The sequence below is a fragment of the Corythoichthys intestinalis genome, chromosome 9 (assembly GCF_030265065.1).
Source record: "Corythoichthys intestinalis isolate RoL2023-P3 chromosome 9, ASM3026506v1, whole genome shotgun sequence".
Taxonomy (NCBI): Eukaryota; Metazoa; Chordata; class Actinopteri; order Syngnathiformes; family Syngnathidae; genus Corythoichthys; species Corythoichthys intestinalis.
Window position 1 is genome coordinate 44,378,817 of NC_080403.1, and position 25,868 is coordinate 44,404,684.

A 25,868-nucleotide genomic window follows, 5' to 3' on the forward strand; every position below is an offset into this window, starting at 1 on the left:
ATTTTCGTCTCGTTGTCGTTTCATCAGACGAAAACTGGCATTTGTCTCGTTATGTTCTAGTCTCCCGAGCCACATTTTTAGAATAGAATAGAACTTTATTGTCATTGTCAGAAAGTAATAAACATTGTCAACAACGAAAGTTGACGTGGCACTCCAGCTCGTCATCGTCATGAAAAACTTGTTTGTTGACGAAATATTTTCATTATACTGTAGTCATCTTTGACGAAAACAACACTGCTTGGAACCAACAGAAAAATTATAAAAAATCCTAATATAATTTTTCATAAATTTGTATCCTATTAATATGATAAATCAGGTCTGTTCTGTGGAAAAAATATCACTTGACCTAAAATTCATGTAGCAAATTTGATACAATTTTATTTTAATGCACTTTTTATTCCCCAGATATTTTTTTATGTAGTGTGTATTGGTTAAATGTAATTTCAGATGTCAAGAATTTTAAAAAATGATTATTACATAACGATTGTGTCCCATTATTTTTCCTGAAAACATGATATAGAGTGTAACCAGCAATTTATGGTGTCTAAGCAGAGACTTGTATTGTTTGCTCATGCCCGCTTAAAGCAGTAATGTGAAGTAAGGTTGGCCAACCATGTTTTTGAATAATATCAATGGCTAAACATTTATAAACATATTTTTGTTATTTTTTTTAACGCCACCCTTCCAGATTCTTTGTTTAACCCATGGCAACGCCCTTGACAACGAAAATGCTTTCCTTCGGCAATCTTCGAAAATCTTCGGAAATTACGTCACACCGGGAAGTGCGAGGGAAGTCCGCCATAGAACAGTATTGCGCCATCATCGAATAGACTTCTCTGCTGCAAACACTCCGAAGATGCCTGCTTCCTTAACCGGTCTGCTTGTGATCAAGGATTTACCAAAAAGTAAGTGTGATTTTTGGATAGATGACTGATGACTTTGTCAAAGCAGAGCTGCCAACTGTTGTGGAATGTACAATAGAGGCTAGCGACGTTAGCCGAAAGCCAACTCATGGCAATAGTCGTGGCATAGTTGTTGTTGTGTTCGCTAGTGTTACGTCCCAAGGACGGCTCGCGAAGGGCGTAACATAAAACGAGCCACACAATTTCACAAGTGGCACAAAATTTACACAACAATAAAACTCGCAATGAATATGTACAAAATGTAGATGCAGCGCGGCTTCAGGGTAAGCCCAGGCCAAAACAACAAACAAAAGGAATCTAGACTTGAACCCCACCCGCTAACTAAACCCTGATCATGAAAAAGAACGAAGAAAAGACAGCCACTAACCTAGCTTCTTATGCTAAACAAAACAGAAGAAAACGGGTTGAACAGAAATGGCGACTTACCCCTTCTTGCTTCAGTGCTCTTATTTACAGTGGTGAACAAAAACGATCCAATAACGAATAAACACAAAAGACCTCACCGAAAAAGCGGGAGTGTATCAGACTAGTGATCAAATGCAAATGAGCGTGAATGGCGAGCAAACAGCTGGCGAGGAGGACCGCGGCAGAATGCTGTCAAATGTGAGCGTTGACAGCTCAAGTCCCGCAGTGAATCATGGGAAATGTAGTCTCGGAACAACATTGAAGTGGTGCTTTGTAATCTGTTCGCTTGTGTGAAAAAAATACATTTCCTCACGCCATTAGACGTCACTTCCTGCCGATAGCCCCAGGAAGTAGTAGTAGCTGGTAGTACGAGGCGAGGCGGGGATGAGCGAGAAGCAAAACTTTGCGGTCAAATGTAGCGGCAGTCCGCTATTATTTTGTTTTCTTATTGTTGCCACAATAAAGTGGAGAAAGCCATCAACGACTCATCTCCTTCTTTCCCCCCAACGTTTTTATATAATTATTTTATGTGCACGAGAGCTGCAGGATCTGCCAAAATGAACATGCAGTCTGATTATTATTTTTTTAAACAATGTCATCAGATAGACAAAAACATAAAATTATGCGCAAATGCCTGCATCTTCAAATCATGAAAATAATAACAGCCTATATCTTACCAATCTTGTAATCTCGATGGGTCTTGTCTCCATTCCATGTCAGGTAGTCTAGGCACATTGTTTGCATCCTGATTAGCGTCTGGCTAATACATGTTAGGTCCAACATAAAATTCCAAACTCCTCTTCTTCCTCCAACTCTTCAAAAACTTGGATCTCCTCCCTTGCGCTCGATCTATTGCTTATACCGCTGTTTGAATCATTGTTTGAAGGGCTTTGTATGGCGGCCGTATGGAGCGCTGCCATCGCTGTTCTCGGTGTGACGTATCACTTCCGGGTTCGTCCCCTTTCAGGCTCCAACTTCGGATACGCGATTATTTTGTCAAATATACAACATATAATTATTTTTTCATGCTTTATTTGTTGGACAATGTTTAATTACTTTAATTGCGACCCTATTTGGCATGTTATGAAATTACTTCACGTTACAGCTTTAAACTAACGTGAGTGTTCCATCCGCCCCTTCCCTCTTCCTATTGGACGCCTCCTTCTCTCCTCTCGCTCCTTCCTCTCCAGCCTCTCCTCATCCTCCAGAGCTGCGCGTCCCCCCCACCCGTCCCCGCTCGGACGAGATGAGCCCGAGACGAGCGTCCTTCCGTCGGCGGGATCTCTCCTGAGACGGCGTCAAAGCGCACTTTTTCCTCTATGAGAGCTCCCCTCGCTCCCGGTCCCGCTCGCCCTCTTCCTCCCGTCACCGACCGGCCTTTCCCTTGCGGCTTGGGGGGTCTGCCGCGGGGGGCAGCCGACGACCGCCGTGCAAGACGCCGCGCGCCGTACTCCGCGTGAAGAATGCCCAGCAGCCCCGCTTGGCCAGGCCGGCCGACCCGGGCACGGCGATGGCCGGCGGGGCCGCCGGGGCCGGCGGAGGCGGCCTCTTCATGGAGCGCTCGCAGAGCCGCATCAGCCTGTCCGCGTCCTTCGAGGCGCTCGCCATCTACTTCCCCTGCGTCAACTCCTTCGACGAGGACGACGGAGGTGAGTCTGAATGCGTGCGGGTCGCCTGATGTTGACGGCGATAGACGTCCCGTCCATCCGACCAAAGGCAGCGATCGGACAATCGCTGCTAGTCCAGATGGACGAGACGTCTATCGTCGTCAATGGCCTTAAAAGTTAAAAGACGGGCGTTTTTCATTAAAAACATTATAAATAATATTTCTTTTAACAAGGAAAGAACAATGTCAATATATTTTCTTAAATATACAAATCCTTAAAAATCTCTCACCCCCCAAAAAACTTAGGAGAAATTGATATTTCGCTTAACAAAACCCCCCCTCAAAGACTCATGTATAAATTCTTTGAAATAATTTGAAGAAATCACTTTTTCTGGCTAGCAACCACTTCAGGGTGTATCCGGCTTTCTGCCCATAACTGGTCATAGGCTCCAGCACCCCCGAGACGCTCATCTGAACAAGGGGTTAAGAAGATGAATAACTCTTTTTTTGCCCACCGAAAAAATCTTTGAAGTCCAGAATCCAGAAATGACGTGTCTTTGAGGAAAACTAAAAATAAATCCTCAGAAGAATCAGCATTTTCAACATAAAAATCTTAAAGGAACCAGAGTTTTTCCTTTTAAAAAAAATATTTTATTAAGAAAAACAATGGAAATATTTTATCAAAGACACATTAATTATTTTTCAAATTCAAAAAATGAATAAATTAACGTAAAAAATGAAACGTACACCCACTGTTGATGGCTATAGATGTCCTGTCCATCTGGACCTGGGGGGTTGCTGCCAATTCCAGGGCAATTTAAAATTTTTATTTGTAAAACAGGCGCTCAAACCCCGCTCAGCACTTCATGCCCTCTCGGGGGAACCTGCAGGGACCCTCACAATAAATTACACCCTGCAAGGAAACACAAAAAGTCTGCTATGCTCAATCAAAACCACTGAGGCTCTGTACAAATTTTACCCGCAAATGGTGCATGCTCCACTCATTGTACCCGCTTGACGAGCACCCAAAGCCCGCCTCGAATCTCACCAACACAAGACAAATTTTTGCTCTTTTAAACATTTACCGGCAAATTTGTACACATATGCCAATAATGCTTTTAGGTTACGTGCCATCGTCAATTTATCAAATCTTTTTAAAACAATCTTGCAAAGTGATACCTTGGATAACTGGTTCCTAGCATGATAGTCTTTTACCAGAGTACTGCTCGGAAATCGATGTATCTTTATGATAATACATATTACCAAAACAATATGAAAAGTATGGTCATTATTGCTAGACATGTTCCTGCAATGCACATTTTGGCCTGTTGATGGCACCCAATTTGATTGGATTTCATATATGCAATAGTAGTACTACCAATTGGCCTGAAGATGTCCCTATCTCCACTCAAAAATAGCCAGTTGGAGCTCCCTGCTAACCGCATGTGAGTAATGCATGCAAGACAATTGACAATAGCAACATATATCATTCCAATTTCAATGTCAATTAATTTATTATAAATGATGTAATGCTTACTGAAAATGCAGCAATCTTAAAAGTCAATACCACTAGTCACAAGTATTAGTAGCTAGTTTGATATAAACCGTACATGCGTAATGCATGCAAGACAATTGAAAATAGCAACATATATCATTCCATTATCAATGTTGAATATTTATTATTAATGATGTCATGCTTACTTAAACTGCAGCAGTCTTAAAAGTCAATACCACGAGTCACAAGTATTAGTAGGCAATTTGATATAGCATAGCAAAAATGTTTGTATTGTGCGTCACTGCTTTTGTTTACACTGGAAAGTTTTAGCTTTCAGCACTATTTAATGCATTTAATACGCACATTTGCTTTGCATAGCATCCCCACAGTAAAAATTAATACTAAAATAGAAACTAGAAAATGCCATTTCTGGAGAAATTGCGTGGGGATGCTTTACCACTTCCTGTGGATTTTTGGTCACTTTCTATTAATTTTGGTGTATTTCAATGTCAATTTTTTTTTTTTTACCATGGACGGCGCTAGTAGTCCAATCTATTTCGACTGGGAGAGGCCGAATGAACGATAATTTACACCTGAAAGAAATTCAGGAAATGGAGATGCACCAAAGTTGTGTACAGTTTTTGTGTAAGATTCCACTAAAAATTGACAAAAACTACCCCATTTTTTGCCCCGTACATTTCCAATTGGATACAAATGGCCCAATATTAACAGGAAGTGACCTGAAAAAGGCCAAATGCTACAGGAAGTGACACAGAAATGCCCTAAAATCCATGAAACACCCACCTCAAGAAAACGACACAAAAATATACACAGAAAATGCAAAAAAAGTGCACTAAAAGGCAAAAAAACCCTGTGAAAACAGCAAAAAACCCGGCAAAAAAATCAAGAAAAAACCCACCTAACTTAAAAAAAAGCTGCAATTAAAAAAATTTTTTTTTAAAATGCACTAACTTTTTTTGGGCCAAAACTGACCCCTCGCCTACCCCACAAAAAAATTCCTAATCACCACCACCACATCACCAAAAGCAAACTATTTCAAAAAACAATTAAAATAAATAAATAAATAATAAAAAAAAAAAAATCACCCAAAAATTTCCAATTTAGTTGATATTTTTACTTTTAGTCATTCTGGGCACTCATTGGCTTCCATTGACGGTGCTATATGTCCAGTCCATGATGACAATGCCCCAAAATGAATAGGAAGTAAAAGGAAATCTACAGGAAGTTAGCCTTTTAGCATCCCCACTCAATTTCTCCACAAATTGCATCTTCTAGTACAATATTGGTGTGGCATTTCTTTTGTACGCTAGGGTATAAAATTAGCTTTGTACAAGCAAGCTTTGCAGAGAAGAACGTTCCTTTTGTTCTTTTGGCAAAAGAAAAAAAAAAACAAAAACGGACGCAACCAAGCTGCTTCAGGGCCCGCCGTCAAGCATGTGACTCATGGAGGACGCTCGACGCAGCGGTGGGGAAGAGGGCGGGGGCTGTGTGTGTGAGTGTGAGGAGGGGGGGGGGGTCGACCCAAAACAGTCAGGAGTAAAAAATGGCATGTTAGGAAAGGAGGGCTGCTCCTCTGGGACGCGGAAGATGATGAAGAAGAGGGGGCAAACAGGTGCATTACCTCCCCAAAAATATTATTTAAGTCACTTGCTGCCATTTAATCCCAGTCCAAATGGATTGGACGTCTAGCGCTGTCAATGGACTAAGATGCACTATCCCCACAACATAGACTTCAGAATGTATTGACGGGATACGGGGCGTGGTGCCGATTAATAGTAGACCTATCTCCGTCAAAGCTGACCGAGTGGAAACACAGACAAAGAGCTTTTTACGTTGAAAGTTCTTGTGAATAAATGCTTAAATCCCTGAATTCTTTATAGATATGGACGTAAAACAGTCTCGATTGTTAGTTGAAAGCATAAAACCGGGCAGTTAGCATTTATTTTACGTAATTATCTCAAATGTGCTGCTAGTCTTTAAGCCACTGTAGCACCGCCTTATCACCACAAAGAGCTTTTTAGGTTGAAAATTCTTGTGAATAAATGCTTAAATCCCTGAATTCTTTATAGATATGGACGTAAAACATTCTCAATTCTTCATTAAAAGAGCAAAGAACCGGGCAGTTAGCATTATTTTACGTAAATTTTACGTTACTTTTTCTTTTTGCTTGAAGTCATGAATTCCTTATAGATATGGACGTAAAACATTATCAATTCTTTGTTAAAAGGGCAAAGAACCGGGCAGTTAGCATTTATTTTACGTTAATATGTCGAATGTGCTGCTAGTCTTTAAGCCACTGTAGCGCCGCCTTGTCACCACAAAAAGCTTTTTTCTGTTCAAAATTCATGTGAATAAATGCTTAAATCCCTACTTTATAGATATGGACGTAAAACAGTCTCGATTCTTTGTTAAAAGAGCAAAGAACCGGGCTGTTAGCATTTATTTTATGTAAAAATGTCAAATGTGCTGCAAGTCTTTAAGCCACTGTAGCACCACCTTATTACCACAAAGAGCTTTTTTCCGTTGAAAATTCTTGTGAATAAATGCTTAAATCCCTGAATTCTTTGTAGATATGGACGTAAAACAATCTCGATTCTTGGTTAAAAGCAAAAAAAAACCATGCAGTTAGCATTTATTTTATGTAAAAATTGCGAGCTATGACGCCAATAGCGTAGCGGCTAATTTCTCCCATTGATTTTTTTCCCAGCGTTTCTACATGCATGGTACGAAAAATATAATAATTACCTTGAATCCTCGAACAAATCACTCCTGAGACAATCCGTCCTATTTGTGTGCGGTACAGTTTTGTACTTTTTCAACCTAAATCTGGCGTTAAATCGCTGCGTGCGTGTGTTTGAGAATAACTCCTCTTGATGAAGGCATACTTGAAGCCGTGGCGCAGTGTATGACGGATTTGACCCGTCAATATCATTATGCAGTCTATGCCACCAATGAGTTTATCACGTGTAAAAGTCCACTCCATTTAAAATGGAAGGTTCATTCGCTCCCACTCATATATTCTGTATATATACTCTTATATACTATATACAGTGCCTTGCAAAAGTATTCGGCCCCCTTGAACCTTGCAACCTTTCGCCACATTTCAGGCTTCAAACATAAAGATATAAAATTTTAATTTTTTGTCAAGAATCAACAACAAGTGGGACACAATCGTGAAGTGGAACAAAATTTATTGGATAATTTAAACTTTTTTAACAAATAAAAAACTGAAAAGTGGGGCGTGCAATATTATTCGGCCCCCTTGCGTTAATACTTTGTAGCGCCACCTTTTGCTCCAATTACAGCTGCAAGTCGCTTGGGGTATGTTTCTATCAGTTTTGCACATCGAGAGACTGACATTCTTGCCCATTCTTCCTTGCAAAACAGCTCGAGCTCAGTGAGGTTGGATGGAGAGTGTTTGTGAACAGCAGTCTTCAGCTCTTTCCACAGATTCTCCATTGGATTCAGGTCTGGACTTTGACTTGGCCATTCTAACACCTGGATACGTTTATTTTTGAACCATTCCATTGTAGATTTGGCTTTATGTTTTGGATCATTGTCCTGTTGGAAGATAAATCTCCGTCCCAGTCTCAGGTCTTGTGCAGATACCAACAGGTTTTCTTCCAGAATGTTCCTGTATTTGGCTGCATCCATCTTCCCGTCAATTTTAACCATCTTCCCTGTCCCTGCTGAAGAAAAGCAGGACCAAACCGTGATGCTGCCACCACCATGTTTGACAGTGGGGATGGTGTGTTCAGGGTGATGAGCTGTGTTGCTTTTACGCCAAACATATCGTTTTGCATTGTGGCCAAAAAGTTCAATTTTGGTTTCATCTGACCAGAGCATCTTCTTCCACATGTTTGGTGTGTCTCCCAGGTGGCTTGTGGCAAACTTTAAACGAGACTTTTTATGGATATCTTTGAGAAATGGCTTTCTTCTTGCCACTCTTCCATAAAGTCCAGATTTGTGCAGTGTACGACTGATTGTCGTCCTATGGACAGACTCTCCCACCTCAGCTGTAGATCTCTGCAGTTCATCCAGAGTGATCATGGGCCTCTTGGCTGCATCTCTGATCAGTTTTCTCCTTGTTTGAGAAGAAAGTTTGGAAGGACGGCCGGGTCTTGGTAGATTTGCAGTGGTCTGATGCTCCTTCCATTTCAATATGATGGCTTGCACAGTGCTCCTTGAGATGTTTAAAGCTTGGGAAATCTTTTTGTATCCAAATCCGGCTTTAAACGTCTCCACAACAGTATCTCGGACCTGCCTGGTGTGTTCCTTGGTTTTCATAATGCTCTCTGCACTTTAAACAGAACCCTGAGACTATCACAGAGCAGGTGCATTTATACGGAGACTTGATTACACACAGGTGGATTCTATTTATCATCATCGGTCATTTAGGACAACATTGGATCATTCAGAGATCCTCACTGAACTTCTGGAGTGAGTTTGCTGCACTGAAAGTAAAGGGGCCGAATAATATTGCACGCCCCACTTTTCAGTTTTTTATTTGTTAAAAAAGTTTAAATTATCCACTAAATGTTGTTCCACTTCACAATTGTTTCCCACTTGTTGTTGATTCTTGACAAAAAAATTAAATTTCATATCTTTATGTTTGAAGCCTGAAATGTGGCGAAAGGTTGCAAGATTCAAGGGGGCCGAATACTTTTGCAAGGCACTGTATATACAGTATATGAGTATATACCAGGGGTGTAACGGTACACAAAAATCTCGGTTCGGTACGTACCTCTGTTTTGAGGTCACGGTTTGGTTCATTTTCGGTACAGTAAGAAAACAAAATGCAAAATATAAATGTGCTAGTTGTTTATTACACACTTTTGTGCTTTCAACAATAGGAATATTAGCCTATACAAAGCTAGAATTCTGATCAAAAAGTAGCCGGTATTTAAAGATAATCCAACAACAATTTGCCTTTCAGACCCCGCATATTGGTCAGCTATCTTTCTGAAAGAAAGAAGAAAAAAGAAGTCCTGTGCTAAAGAGAAAAGCAATCCCAGTGACAAAGATTTTAACATGTATTTTACAAATGAAATGCCTCAATGAATTTTTTTTTCTTTTGAACAGTTTTCAAAAGCTTTATTGGTGGATTTTCTCAAGTTAAAGCGCCACACAGAAATGAATAAATTTAATTGTGTAAGCAGGATCTGTGTATTATTCTTATTATTTAATTACAGGTGTTTTAGCTCATTTCAATTTATTTTAATTAAATGGGCTATTTTTTTATTTTATTATGTGTTTATATTTTACAAATGTGATGTAGTATTCATTTATATTGTATATTTTATGTTGTTTAACTTTAGTTCCTATGTGAATATTAGTTCCTACTCGTTTTGTTGTGGTAGGAGGGTTTTGTATTGAACACGGGGCCGTGTTGGTTATTATTATAGCAGAGAAGACAGCAGTAAATCAACAAAGACAAGTCAACTGTGCCCCGATCTACCACTCAAGAGATCTGATGGACTCAAAAAGTGGGTTACGATTGCATATTAGTTTGAAAATCGACCGGATCCCCCGTATTTTTACATGAGTGACTTCCGGTCTGCCCGGTCTGCTAGCTAGTATTATTGACGCAGGAGGGCCGCGTCTCACGTCAAATAATAAACTCTGCCGTTCTTTTCGCGTGCATCGCGTTGAGCCGCTTCTGGGACGCGTCTAACACGCGACCGCTCTGTGTCTGGTGTGCATTGGCTGATTGACTTTAATGGCCGTGTTTCACTGTGTTCTTGCGGCGGCCACGTTGTCGCGCCGTTGATGTTTCTGGGTTATTCTGTCCTACCGTGTTGTTCCTCATTATAGTAGAGAAGATGGAGTAAATATAATCAACACAAAGAAGCTGTAACCAGCCTCGAAAAGTAAGGGTTGCATTACATCAGAAACTCGTTCGATACGACTCCGTTCCGAACCAAGCACCAAGTACCGAAACGGTTCAATACGAATACATGCACCATTACACCCTTAGTATATACATATATACTAATATATGAGTGTGTGTATAAATACATAAATACAACTGAAAATTGGAAAATCGTAACAAAAAAACATAAAAAGATGTTTTAAAAATAAATATTGTAGTAAATATTAGAACAGAGAATGAAATTTTCAAAAAAAAATAAACTGAAATATATAAAACCATCTTTGGGAAAATATAAAAAATAAGTAAAAATGTATTTATTTTGAAAATGTGTTGCTCTTTTAAGTTTATATATATATTTGTCAATTTATTTACAGTACATAATATATATTGTTTATTGTGTATTATTATTTCTTTATATTATTTATTTTATCGTTTTGATCTGATTACTTTAGGATTTTCACATTTATAGCTGTAATTTTTCCATTCGATTTTCTGCATTTAGTACATATTTTTGTATTAATTCTATGTTTATATACTTGTGTAGTCCACAGAACAGAGAATGAAACTTTAAAAAATAATAAATGTGAAATATATATTTTAATAAAACAATAAATAAATAATAAAAGTATACCTTAATAAAACAATTTTTGGGAAAATATAATAAATAAATAAAAAGAATAAATTACTTATCTATTTATTTTGGTAATTTATTGGTATTTTATTTTTAAAATAAAAATATATGTTTATATATATATATTTTTTTGTATTTTATTATTATTTCTTTATATTACTATTAAAGACATGTAAATTTTTATCTTTTAGATTTGTTTACTCAGGGTTTTCACATTTTTAGCTGTATTTTTTTTTTAAAATTTTCTGTATTTAGTACACATTTTCGTATTAATTCTATCTTTATGTACTTATATAGTACTTCAATGCTTTATGTATATTTGCTAAATGTAACTTCAGGCTTGAATGGGTTAATCGACTATCAAAATCAGCCCTAGGGTGCGTGGTGGAAAGTGTTGCATCCTAAAGACAAGGTCACATGCATAAGTTCCTGATGATCCAGACTCTAGAGAGGCACCTTGTTAGGTACCATAACCAAGTCCGCGTATTGATTTTCACATGCAGTAGCAACAAGATGAAATGTTGTTGCGTTCTGGGCTTATTTTGTGTGTGTGCGTGGTTTGCTTTTTCATTCATTTGTCAGTCTTTGCCTGGAAAAGTGATTTACGACAGCATAAAAAGGTTTTTCAAGGTCAGGCTGGACTCTCATGTGCTGTGTAAGGCAAAGCAAGGCAAGGAAAATTTGTTTGTATAGGACAATTCAACACAAGGTAATTTAACATTTATATCACATTAAAACACTATTTTGAATAAGGAATAAAAACCCATATAAAAGGAAGCATTGAATCCACATTCTAATATCTGAATTTACATTTTAACAAATATACTTCAAAAGGTATTGGGGGAATACATCAATATGTAACAATAGTAAATAAAAAATATATATAGAGAAAATTTAATTGAAAAGTAGAAATAATACCAGGGAACTAATTCTGGGGGATTTCAAATAAAAGATAAAAATAAAAAAATTTAAAAAATTGAAAAAGTACACAAAATTAATTATGATTTAATTTAAAACACTTGAAAATTAATGAATCAACAAAATGAAAGAAACTAAATATTTTGATTTGTTTTGAAAAATAATAAATACAAATAAAGAATTTGTCAACTAATTCATTTGAATTTTTTTTATTATTTATAATTTTTATTTTTTTTATTCTCTATATTTACTTTTATTTCTTTAAAATATAATTTCATGATTTTTCCTTATTTTATGATTTTCATGTTTTTAGCTGCATTTTCAATTTGATTTTCTATATTTATTAATTTTGTTTTAATACCACATTCTTTATGTACTTATGTACTCCTCCAATGCTTGTATAGTAAAAAAAAAAAAAAAAGGTTAAAATCAGTCAGACCTAGTTAAAAACAAAAAATAAATAAAAAAATAAAAATAAAAACCCAAATAAATGGATAAAAAGCAAGAGGATTTGAACAATAGGAGCCATTATGTAGTCAACTTTGTAACCCTGATTTAAATCTGCTAACCATGGTGATGTTCTTGGAACACACAAAGTTCCACCCTACCTAAGGGGTCTAGATGCATTGTAGGGGTCAAACAAATGAAGCATGTATTTTAATGTTTTTGCAGAATCGCAGTAAGATTTTATAGTGTATTCTTTGACCAAGAGAAAATATTTAAAGCACAAACCAGCACAAACGAAGCACAAGCAAATGACACCATTTTTAGCCGGTTTAAATCAAAATGGGGGGCTGGTTGACCTCAGATTGACCAATAAAAGAATTGTAAATATCTCAATAACGATAGCAGCACGAACAAAACTTTTTACTGAACAAACCGGCACAAACATCGCACAAACGATTGGCATAATTTTTATATAAATTTGTGTCCAATGGGGTGCCAACTTCACAGACATTTTTGTTGATATTCTACTTTAAATTTGTAGTGATGATGTCACACAGCCCCCCCATCAATGGAGGAATGAAACCGCTAGGGTGCCTTTGGTTTGTGCTACGTTTGTGCTGTAAAAAATTTTCTTCTGACAAACGATTGACATAATTTTTATATAAATTTGCATCTGATGGGATGGGGGGGGGGGCGGAATCAACATCACGGACGTAGAGTAAACCAGTGTAATAATTTCATGAACTGTATAATATGGTCCAGTAATGCCATCCTGATTGAATTTTTTGTTAAAACCGGTAAACACTCTCTTGCAATTGCATTGTAGTGGAGCCGGACGGGCGCAAGTTGAAGGGGGCCATCCAGAGGAGTACGGAGACGGGCCTGGCGGTAGAGATGCCCAGCCGCACGCCGCGGCAGGCGAGCCACGAGTCCATCGAAGACAGCATGAACAGTTACGGCTCCGAGGGAAAGTGAGTGGCCATCCTTCTGCTGTGAATACTCTGAGTTTATCACTTGGAGACGTTTAATCCATTTGAAGCGGCAGGAGTTCATTCACTGCCAACCCAAGCATTCAGTAATGGTTAATAAAGATACTTATGAGGTATGTTCACGTGAAATAATACCATACTTAAGGTTAGGTTATAGTATACTGTATATAATACATTACTTAACATTAATTCACATATGGCGGAAAACACTCAGGTGACTTAAAGTTCTGCTCTGAGACCCCCAGTTTGGCCAAATTTCAAATTTGTCCGATATGCATGTGTGATACATCATTGGAAACCTTGAAATCTCACTTTTCTGGGGGAAGAAAATTTTTGAACAGGAGGGCATTTTTTTTTAAATGTTTTTTTAAACAGCAAAACCCTGTCCGGAGGTGAGAGCACGCGAGAGCAGAATTATAGACGCCATGACTTTAACGAGATATTATCGCGTACTTACCTTGTTTCGATCCAAAAACTCCATGTAGCATGTATCACTGAGTGTCAAGACACAGCTATGAATGGCCACAGTTGGATTTATGGGGGATTTTATGGGTGAAACATAGCAATATAACAAGGGTTGCGATGCAGAAATCGCAGACATCAAGGATTCAGATTCAGAATATTTATTGTCATTGTTACAAAAAGCACAACGAAACTTTGTTTGGAGCATCCATACAGCTCATGCAGCTAAGTTGGTAAAGTGCAAAACCCATAAAATAAATACCCATCAGTAGCAAGTGTAAACATTGACACAGTTTTGGAAATATGTACAACAAAGATTCAACAGCAACATGAGGTCATGTCAGGAGTGGTCGAGATTTTCTTTTTCATATATTTACCCCTTTAAACGTTAATTTTTTTCAATTTTTCTTTGTTTGGATTGATTATTTATCATCTAACATATTGGAGAAAATGGGACAGTAACCAAAAAAAATACAATTAAGTGATAGCTATGAGGTAGATATCCGTGACTTTTTAACAGACGCCATTTTTTTTACATTTGTTTAAAAGTTTAAAATAAGCGAGTGAACATTTTTTTTAAGTGTTTTTTTTTTTTTTCCAAACGAAATATTAGACATCAATTAATGATTCCAAGCTAAAAATGACAGACATTTTGAATAATAAATACAATTAATTACCTTAGTTTTATGGCTGGGTTAAAACAACGAGCGACGTCTGTAAACGGGGGTTTTCGGGGTAAAATGGACAAATTAAAAATAGTTCGGGGGCTTAATGCGCCATGAATCTGCTATGGCAGCATATAGACATATTGTTCTATAAACAGGGGTGCACATAAGTGGGCCGCATGTGCGCATGCGTACTGGACGTAGACAAACGCGCTGGCCCTCAACGGCTTCCATACGCTTTTGCGTACCGATGGCTGACCACTGTATTTGCGGCGGACACAAGAAAATAACTTCTCAAAATGTCGAAGAGGCAGGCCACACTGAGTAATTACTTCCGTGTCCCCCCCCCCACCCGTTAAAAGACAGACAGACGACAGAGACGTCACCGGAGCTACCAAGAAAAAGGACTTTTGCTGAAAAGTGGCTACAGGAGGTATCATGGCTAGAAGCAAATGATGCTCGCACGGAAATGCGGTACAAAATGTGCCGTGAGAATTCCAATGTCGCCGATAAGAGCAGCACATTTTATGTAGGGTCAAACAATTTCAGCCATCCAAACTTTGAAAAGCACGAAAAAAACAGAGATCATGTGGCAATTAAGCAAACTATCGATGTCAAACAGGACCCCACTCGCCCTATGGACAAATTGCGAAATAGAGCGGAATAAAGGTAATGAACAGCGACATGCACTGACAAACGTGTTTTTGCTCGCATTTTACAAAGCTAAACATGCACGTTCAATGAGGTCTTATGAGGAGGACATCCCACTTTTAAAAACGCTTGGAGTTAATGTGGGAGCCGCATAATGCCCTTTATTTTGAATTGGTGCTTTTTATTTCTTTACATTTCACTTCAAAGTAATGGCAATTTTGTTGTGCCAGTTGATGTTAATCAAGCATTAATTGTTAATATAATTAAAGTTAATTGGCTCTAAGTAAAGCTTGTCATAAATTTATCGCATCAGGCGGGTCGGCTGTCAAGCTCAATGAGGACCAAGTCACATCTCCAGGTCCTCCTCTGAGAACCTGGGCAAAAAAATTATGTGCACCCCTGTCTATAAAGCACAACAGTTTTTTTGGTTTAAGATACAGCAGTTTCTTTTAAAGAGGAGTGCAAGTCCAAGTCCAAGTGCAATCTTGTCTGTTTTCCGCCACATACTGTACATTAGTGCATCACTAAATAGTTATTAATGTAACTGGTATTAGTAAGTGATTGTTATTTTAAAATGAGAAACATTGCTCAGCGAGTCCTTGGTTGCTGCTAACCTCACCTTAAGTATTGCATTATTTCACGGGAACGTACCTCATAAGTATTACTTAACCTTAATTAACCATTCCTGAATGTTTTTTGGATCCTCATTGTAAAGTGTAGCACATGTGTCCCTTAACTAAGAAATTATAAATGCTTAAGCCCCCCCCTCCCCCAACCTTTATTAACCATTATTAAATGCTTTTTTGACTCTTTATGTAAAGTGTAGCACATGTCTCCCTTAACTAAGAAATTATAAATGCTTAAGTTACCAAACCCTAACCCTAACACTAAACCCTAACCCTATATAGGTCTATATATATTTCAAATTTGACCAAACCATTAGTTACTGTCTGCTTATGCATTAACTAATGCATTAACTCATGCATTAGCTAATGCATTAACTCCTGTTAATTACTATAATAATAAATGTTAGATACGCAATTATATTAATTATTGTATGTTAATTAAACATTAGTTATTGTCTAAAAATGCATTAACTAATGTAAATTAATGGACCCTTATTGTAAAGTGTTACCAACATTTTTTATCAAACAAAAATATCTCTTTCGTGTTTCTTCAGAAACATTCTTGAAAAATAACACCTTTAGCCAAAAAGTTCCCTTCTAATACCTGAAGTTATTTTATATTTTAAAATGGAATTTGTCATAAATGGATGACAAACCACCACCTGGGAAATGGCTTGATTTTTCTAGTATTTCGTTCCAATTTGCTAGCCTTTTAATTGGCTCCCTTCTCGCTTCGTTAGCCAATCGGGTGTCGGAGTCCCTCGGGTGCCTCCCACCTGAGTCTGCTTTGATGTTCTGCTGAGGTTTTTGGCTGCCGAGTGGCGAATAGAATGCGCTTGTGATGCAATCATCCTGTGCTGATTTTGCGGCGGCATTTTAAAGCCCCCCCCCCCCCCCCCCTTCTTATGTAATGCAGGGATTTGGAAGCCAGGTTGTGAGTGCGGATGCTACTCGTGTATACATGCCAATGATGTCATAAGCCTCGGGTGGACGCTACGGCTCCAGAGATTTCAATTACGATTTCTAGAGTTTCAGGCAAAATGTCATCAAATTGTTGAAGTAGGACAGCCCCATCGTGCAATGTTTTAACTCCAAAAAGTCCAGTAAAATTGATGATTGTTCAACTGGGAAGATGAGGAATGATCATTTTTCAGTGCCATTGACGCATAGGCGGAGTTTGACTTTTGGGGCAGGGGTGGCACAACATGTTGATGACCCCGAAATACAGTGTCAGCAATAAAATTAACTTACAAGAATATTTATGATAATAAGTTGACAATGAGCATTTTTTGTTTCCCTTCATTCTTGAGGGGAATTCTAAATTAAGCTGCTTAGGCAATAATTTTCGCCAAGATCGTCATCGTACATTGAATATGGTACACCCACCAGTGTCATGCCAATGTAGTTACCACTGTCAAAAATTGTATCCCCTGAGCAGAGCCATATGGGGGGAGATTTGTGTCTTTATTATTCGATCAAAAAAAAAGTTGCTTCAATCAAAATGTATATTTTCAACCCCCCCCCCCCAAAATCGCTTCAATTAAAAAAAAAAAAAAAAAAAAAAAAAAAAAAGTAAAATAAATTTGAAACTCAAAAAACTAAAAAAAAATGCATTTGAAAGCTATTTTTCTTAGATTTTTTTTTTTTTTTTTTGGATTGAAGTCGTTTTTTTTTTTTAATTGAAGCAACTTTTTTGATTGAAGTAATGTTGATATGTGTTTGGGCCACATTTTGGCTAGGACATTTTTGTTTTTATTATTCAATCAAAAAATAAGTTGCTTGAAAAATATATATGTTTAAAAAGAAAAATCACTTTAATCAAAAAAAAAGAAAAATTTCAATCATAGAAAAAGTTTTTGAATGCGAAAAAATATTTGAGATTGAAAAATTTTCATTTGAACACTTAATTTTTCATTGAAAAAGTTTTCTTTGATTGAAGCATTCCTTTTTGTGTTTGGGCCATATTAAGGGTAGGACATTTGTGTCTCAATCGTTCAATCCCTCAAAAAGTTGCTTCGGTAAAAAAAAATATTTTAAATCAAAGAAAAAAATCATTGGAAAAATAAAATTGCCCTCCCCTAATATTAATTTTTTTCATGAAAATTATATGCAGAGCAAATGACCGTCTAAGGTGCTAGTCACATGATCCGTTCAAAAAATAATTTTGACCCATTATAAAAATATATTTTTTTGATCATTTAATTCATTTTTGTTGCAGTTTTATTGCTTTACAATTTTCATATGTATATAGGAAAGTCAAATAGATGCAATTACACTTTTCAGCCACCGGGGGGGCCTGGCCCCCCTTAAAATCCGCTTATGCATTGACGTTAGTTCATTAGCCCCTCCCAGTCAAAATGGATTGACGTCTCCCACTGTCAATGGCAGCCAATGAGTGCCCTATGAAGACTAAAATGAATTATTTTCCATTTTTAGTAGCTTTTTTCACCCCCGCATTTTTCAAAGTTTTCGTGTTTGATTTTTGTTGCAGTTTTTCATGCAGCTATTCCTCTCTGCAGTTTTGCAGTTTTTCATGTTTTTGCGTTTTTTCACTTTCTGCAGGATTTTAAAGGGATCCACAGAGGCTTGTAGTTCTTAAAAGATAAACTTTATTATGAGTTAAATAATTTGATATTGAAACCCCTGTTGATGTTTTTGTTTTAATTCAATTTTTAAAATTAGTTTAACATGTAGGTCGCCATTGTTGTTGACGTCGTGGGACGGTAACATCACATTATTACGCTGCTGGGCTTCCAAAGTATAACTCTAGCGACATAAACATGTCATCTGTTCAACCCATTCAATTTGACTCGAGAGGAACATGAATGACCACGACAGCACTGTCGATATTTCACGTAACGAGCAGCAAAAGCAAAATGAACAGGAAAGACGGGATGAGATGAGAGTAGGAAGAAAAAAACAATATTCTTCCAAAATGTGCTACACCGGCGAAACGCCCTACAAGAGGCGAATTTGACACCCAAAGTACTACTGTGCAGGTTCGGCTTGTTTTGTTTAGATGCATACAGACAGAACATTCTAAAGATGCCTTAAGAAAATACTTAAACGTAGTAATATCAAATAAGGGTGGTTTGTATACGCTACGTGACTAATGTGGTCAACAGATCAACAATCTGCTTTAAAGCTACCACAAGAAAACACAATGCTTAAAAGTATGAGAGGCAAACACATGCAAAAAGTATTTTGAGGCAATGAAAAGGTAATAAAAGGGTAATATCGGTCTCTAATCGGTCTCTCTAATATCGGCCTCGGTCTTTGTTTTTGTTTTGTTTTTGTTTTGTTTCATTTTGTTTGTAAAAAGGAAAAGCAACAGAAATCTGTAAAATCTCTTCGTATTGTACGTTGAAAGAACAATATGCTTTTCAATAAAAAACAGTCAATTTTAAAAAAGAAAAGGTAATTAAAAAACTCAATAAAAACACAAACAGTAAGTGCTCGCCGCTTTTAATCGATGTGCGCATGTGTTGGACATCTCGCCACGTAGAAGGAGTTGGAGTAACCCGGTAGTGTTCGTCTTGTGACAGTGACAATCTACGTCATCATCCCGAGCCTCCATTGCGTGCATAAAACATGGCACCCTCTGTAGGTCAGAGCATGTACTAAATGTTATAGATTTTTAAATCAGTGGCAATATCTTAGGTGTATTTTAATAACATATTTCGGTAAAAGAGAACAATTGTGGCTTATTCTTCCCTACAAGTCTGAGGTTCCCTTTAAAAATATTTTTTCATGTTTTTTACGTTTTCAGTTTTTTTTTTTTTTTCTTCATATTTGCAGTTTTTCTATTTTAGAAATTATTTGCTGTCTTTAGGGCATTTCTGAGTCACTTCCTGTGGATTATAGGGCTTTTTCAGATAGCTTCCTGTGTATACAGTGGGGCAAATAGGTATTTAGTCAACCACCAATTGTGCAAGTTCTACTGGAAAAGATTAGAAAGGCCTGTAATTCTCAACATGGGTAAACCTCAACCATGAGAGACAGAATGTGGAAAAAAAAACAGAAAATCACATTGTTTGATTTGTAAAGAATTTATTTCCAAATTAGAGTGGAAAATAAGTATTTGGTCACCGACAAACAAGCAAGATTTCTGGCTGTCAAAGAGGTCTAACTTCTTCTAATGAGGTCTAACGATGTCTAACTAGGCTCCACTCGTTACCTGTATTAATGGCACCTATTTTAACTCATTATTGGTATAAAAGACACCTGTCCACAACCTCAGTCAGTCACACTCCAAACTCCACTATGGCCAAGACCAAAGAGCTGTCGAAGGACACCAGAGACAAAATTGTAGACCTGCACTAGGCTGAGAAGACTTAATCTGCAATAGGTAAAACACTTGTTGTAAACAAATCAACTGTGGGAGCAATTATTAGAAAATGGAAGACATACAAGACCACTGATAATCTCCCTCGATCTGGGGCTCCATGCAAGATCTCACCCCGTGGCGTCAAAATAATAACGAGCGGTGAGCAAAAATCCCAGAACCACACGAGGGGACCTAGTGAATGACCTACAGAGAGCTGGGACCACAGTAACGAAGGCTACTATCAGTAACACAATGTGCCGCCAGGGACTCAAATCCTGCACTGCCAGACGTGTCCCCCTGCTGAGGCCAGTACACGTCCAGGCCCGTCTGCGGTTTGCTAGAGCGCATTTGGATGATCCAGAAGAGGACGGGGAGAATGTGTTATGGTCAGATGAAAAAAAAAAAAAAAAAAAAAAATTGGTAGAAACACAGGTTCTCGTGTTTGGAGGAGAAAGAATACTGAATTGCATCAAAACAACACCATACACACTGTGAAGCATGGGTGTGGAAACATAATGCTTTGGGGTTGTTTTTCTGCAAAGGGACCAGGACGACTGATCTGTGTAAAGGAAAGAATGAATGGGGCCATGTATCGAGAGATTTTGAGTAAAAATCTCCTTCCCTCAGCAAAGGCATTGAAGATGAGACGTGGCTGGGTCTTTCAGCATGACAATGATCCCAAACATACAGCCAGGGCAACAAAGGAGTGGCTTTGCATTTCAAGGTCCTGGAGTGGCCTAGCCAGTCTCCAGATCTCAACCCCATAGAAAATCTGTGGAGGGAGTTGAAAGTCCGTGTTGCCCACCGACAGCCCCAAAACATCACTGCTTTAGAGAAGATCTTCATGGAGGAATGGGCAAAAATACTAGCAACAGTGTGTGAAAATCTTGTGAAGAGTTACAGAAAACGTTTGGCCTCCGTTATTGCCAACAAAGGGTACATAACAAAGTATTGAGATGAACTTTTGTTATTGACCAAATACTTATTTTCCACCATGATTTGCAAATAAATTCTTTAAAAATCAAACAATGTGATTTTCAGTTTTTTTCCACATTCTGTCTCTCATGATTGAGGTTTACCCATGTTGACAATTACAGGCCTCTCTAATATTTTCAAGTGGGAGAACTTACACAATTAGTGGTTGACTAAATACATATTTGCCCCACTGTATGTTTTTATGTAATTTCAAAACTCCTTAACTTTGTTTAAAAATTATATAGAGCCTGTTTGACATGGCACCAGAAAATTTGATGGAGATATCCATCATATGTACACCCACAAAAAAGCCTCAGGAGGGCATGCCTGAAAAGACACAGAAAGTCCGCTATTTTGCTTTAAAGTGGCAATGTCAGGGTCAATTTGTAAGGTCCCTAAGACAAATCTCTCTAAATATGTTTTTAAAATTCAGCCCCTGAATATAGTTTGATTTAGTAGCATGACATTCGGCAGACGTTTCTCTCACAAGCAGAGGTGATTAGAGCAGCCAAAAATTTACTCAAGTAAGAGTAGCGTTAGTTCAAAAATAATATTACTCGAGTAAAAGTAAAAGTAGTCATCCCAAAAATGTATTTAGTGGAAAGAATACTCAAGTAATGAGTAACATTGTGAGTAACTGTTTACAATTTTTGATTTTTTTTCTTTTTTTAAACATTGGTGCTTTTTTCCTCAGCATAACATTATCTATATGAACTGTAATTATTATACTTCGAAGAAGAAGACTATAACCTACTACATAACCACATTAAGCCAAAGAAATACACACACACAAAAATTCAATTAAAAAAAAGACAGAAATTAAGCATCATTGGTCCAGCGGAATAAGAGTACCATTTCTTCTTCACACATCTACTCAAGTAAAAATAAAAAGCATGGCTTAGTAAAACTACTTTTAGAATTACATTTTCTCATAAAGTTACTCAAGTAAATGTAACGGCTTCAATGTAACGCGTAACTAACCACCTCTGGTCATGAGAGGAGTGGACTCACAAAAAAGTCTCAAGGCTTCATTCCCAAAAAGAAACATTAAATCAGCCATTTTGGTTTGAAGAATTTTGTGTGTACTTTATCCATGTTCTTCACAAATCAAGTTAGCAAACCAGCTAAGGGGGAGATCTCATAAAACATCATATTTGCTGGAAATAATCATGAAAAGTGGATCAAGTGTGACCTTGGATATGCGTGACATCGTCAGTTTTTTTTTTTTATTTGTGTCATTTTTCTTGCGTAATCCCCTGCAGCAGCGTTATAATCTAAAATTGTAATACCCACTCACTCACTCACTCACTGGGCTAATGTTGATAGACTTAGTGCATTATTGATATACAGCATATACTGTATATATAAATATAATACAGTCTGACCTCATTACTGCCAGCTGCTGTTGCTGCTGAACAACCACACTTGACAAATCTGAACTGTTAAAATGAACTTGGAATCATCTTTCAAAAATTCAGCGCCTGAAGCTAGTTTGCCTTGGCAATATGAAATTTGGCAGGCAAGTCAATCATGAGTAGGCCCACAAAAAGGTCTTTAGAAGAAATGCCCGAAAAGGCACATGACGGCTGGGAGTTTGGTCATTTCCAGCTGCCATGCAAAAGAAACTTTTGTATAAGGAATATTTGGAAAATTCAGTCACTGAGTCTAATTTAGTGCAGCAACATGAGATATGGTTGACATGTTTATCATGGCTAGACTCACAAAAGTGTCTCAAGAAGCTGAACGTAAAGACACATGTAGTCTGACATTTTTGGTTAAAGAAAATTTTGTTCTTGTTTGACATCACCAGGGGTTATTATTTACTGTTGGAAAGTCAGCCCTTAGGGCCTGTTTCAACTAGCAACGTGAAATTTGGGGTACTTGTCTAACATGAGTTGACCCACCAAAATCTCTTAAGAAGTCATGTCTGAAAAGTAGGGGTGTCAAACGATTAAAATTTTTAATCGAGTTAATTACAGCTTCAAAATTAATTAATCGTAATTAATCGCAATTAATCGCAATTCAAACCATCTATAAAATATGCCATATTTTTCTGTAAATTATTGTTGGAATGGAAAGATAAGACACAAGATGGATATATACATTCAACATATGGTACATAAGTACTGTATTTCTTTATTATAACAAAAAATCAACAAGATGGCATTACCATTATTAACATTCTGTTAAAGCGATCCATGGATAGAAAGACTTGTAGTTCTTAAAAGATAAATGTTAGTACAAGTTATAGAAATTTTATATCAAAACCCCTCTTCATGTTTTCGTTTTAATAAAATTTGTAAAATTTTCAATAAAAAATATTGTTGATGTCAATAATTACTTACACAATGCTCATGGGTGCTGAAGCCTATAAAATCAGTCGCACCCAAGCGCCAGCAGAGGGCGGTAAAACTCCGAAAAACACAACAAGTACACCTTTAACTGTGCTCTCATTTTAATCTGTTTGAGCGGGGCATTTGTGCGTTAATTGCATCAAATATTTTAACGGGATTAATTTTTTAAAAAATTACCGCTCGTTAACACGATAATTTTGACACCCCCACTGAAAAGACATGAAAAGTCTGATATTTTGGCATAGACTTCACTATCAAAAAACGGAAACGGGGCACGTGGCCGCTCTGTGGGCCTGTGTGCCTATTTTCAAAAACTTAAAATTCAAATATTTTCAAAACAAAATTCAAATATTTTCAAAACAAAAAAGGCACCTCCCTTAGGCATACTATATATGAGTCTCCATGAGCAGCGGCATCAAAAAATTCAGTCATACCCTAATAAAATCCCGATAAATTATTTTTATATACAGTGGGGCAAATAAGTATTTAGTCAACCACCAATGGTGCAAGTTCTCCTACTTGAAAAGATTAGAGAGGCCTGTAATTGTCAACATGGGTAAACTTCAACCATGAGAGACAGAAAGTGGAAAAAAACAGAAAATCACATTGTTTGATTTTTAAAGAATTTTTATTTCATAATTAGAGTGGAAAATAAGTATTTGGTCACCTACAAACAACCAAGATTTCTGGCTGTCAAAGAGGTCTAACTTCTTCTAACGAGGTCTAACGAGGCTCCACTCGTTACCTGTATTACACCTGTTTTAACTCATTATCGGTATAAAAGACACCTGTCCACAATCTCAGTCAGTCATACTCCAAACTCCACTATGGCCAAGACCAAAGAGCTGTCGAAGGACACCAGAGACAAAATTGTAGACCTGCACCAGGCTGGGAAGACTGAATCTGCAATAGGTAAAACGCTTGGTGTAAACAAATCAACTGTGGGAGCAATTATTAGAAAATGGAAGACATACAAGATCACTGATAATCTCCCTCGATCTGGGGCTCCATGCAAGATCTCACCCCGTGGCGTTTAAATGATAACAAGAACGGTGAGCAAAAAATCCCAGAACCACACGGGGGGACCTAGTGAATGACCTACAGAGAGCTGGGACCAAAGTAACAAAGGCTACTATCAGTAACACAATGCACCGCCAAGGACTCAAATCCTGTACTGCCAGACGTGTCCCCAGGCTTAATAAAGTACATGTCCAGGCCTCTCTGTGGTTCGCTACAGAGCATTCGGATGATCCAGAAGAGGACTGGGAGAATGTGTTATGGTCAGATGAAACCAAAAAAGAACTTTTTAGTAGAAACACAGGTTCTCGTGTTTGGAGGAGAAAGAATACTAAATTGCATCCGAAGAACACCATACCCACGGTGAAGCATGGGGGTGGAAACATCATGCGTTGGGGCTGTTTTTCTGCAAAGTGACCAAGACAACTGACCTGTGTAAAGGAAAGAATGAATGGAGCCATGTATCGAAAGATTTTGAGTGAAAATCTCCTTCCATCAGCAAGGGCATTGAAGATGAGACGTGGCTCGGTCTTTCAGCATGACATTAGCCACGTTTACATGCTGACTTTTATTCATACCGATTCAAATCATTCCGAATGGAAATTCCACATCAGCTGTTTACATGTCACTTCATCTATTCCGATCCAGCGTTTACATGTGACTGCCTTTATTCCGAAAGGACGTTTGACAACTGCCGTCTGACATGCGCAGATTAATCAAAACAAAGCGTCACGTTGCAAAACATGGAGATCGATCGTCAGATCAGCTGCTGTTTTAACTTTTCGAGTGGAAACAAAACTTCAGAATGATACGCCGTTCATTTAAAAAGTTGTGTGTGTGCGCTGTGCGTGTGCTTGGAAGCCATGTTGCAAGTGACGTTACTTACGTCACCAAGTGACGTCACCACGTCACTACGGAGCATGCGCAGAAAGAACGCAACCAGACACCATTCCGCTTCCCTGTTTACATGATATAATTTTACTTCTAATCGGTTTGGGAAAAGGAATATTCCACCCCTGTGAATCGGAATGAAATTCCATTCGGTTTGGGCCTCTTCATTCCGAATGAGGTGTTTATATGGAACAAATTTATTCGGTTTGAACAAATATTCCGATTGTAATTGGAATATTTGGCTCCATGTAAACGTGGCAATTGATCCCAAACACACAGCCAAGGTAACAAAGGAGTGGCTTCGTAAGAAGCATTTCAAGGTCCTGGAGTGACCTAGCCAGTAGCCCCATAGAAAATCTGTGGAGGGAGTTGAAAGTCCGTGTTGCCCACCGACAGCCCCAAAACATCACTGCTTTAGAGAAGATCTTTATGGAGGAATGGGCAAAAATACCAGCAACAGTGTGTGAAAAGCTTGTGAAGAGTTACAGAAAACGTTTGGCCTCCGTTATTGCCAACAAAGGGCACATAACAAAGTATTTAGATGAACTTTTGGTATTGACCAAATACTTATTTTCCACCATGAATTGCAAATA

The 25,868-nt window shown here is 37.8% G+C and overlaps 1 protein-coding gene across 2 annotated transcripts in view; it reads left to right on the forward strand.

Moving 5' to 3' along the window:
- Positions 1-25,868, forward strand: part of rims4 (regulating synaptic membrane exocytosis 4) — a 44,909-nt gene that overhangs the window by 5,444 nt on the left and 13,597 nt on the right. Inside the window, exons 2-4 of one of the 2 annotated variants that reach the window (XM_057846545.1) lie at positions 689-905; positions 2,519-2,977; positions 13,145-13,289. In XM_057846545.1, coding sequence (XP_057702528.1) covers positions 2,839-2,977; positions 13,145-13,289 — 284 coding nt within the window. In that variant the 5' untranslated portion in view covers positions 689-905; positions 2,519-2,838. Of the gene's footprint in view, positions 1-688; positions 906-2,179; positions 2,978-13,144; positions 13,290-25,868 lie in introns of those variants that run through there. The other variant, XM_057846546.1, reaches the window with a different exon arrangement.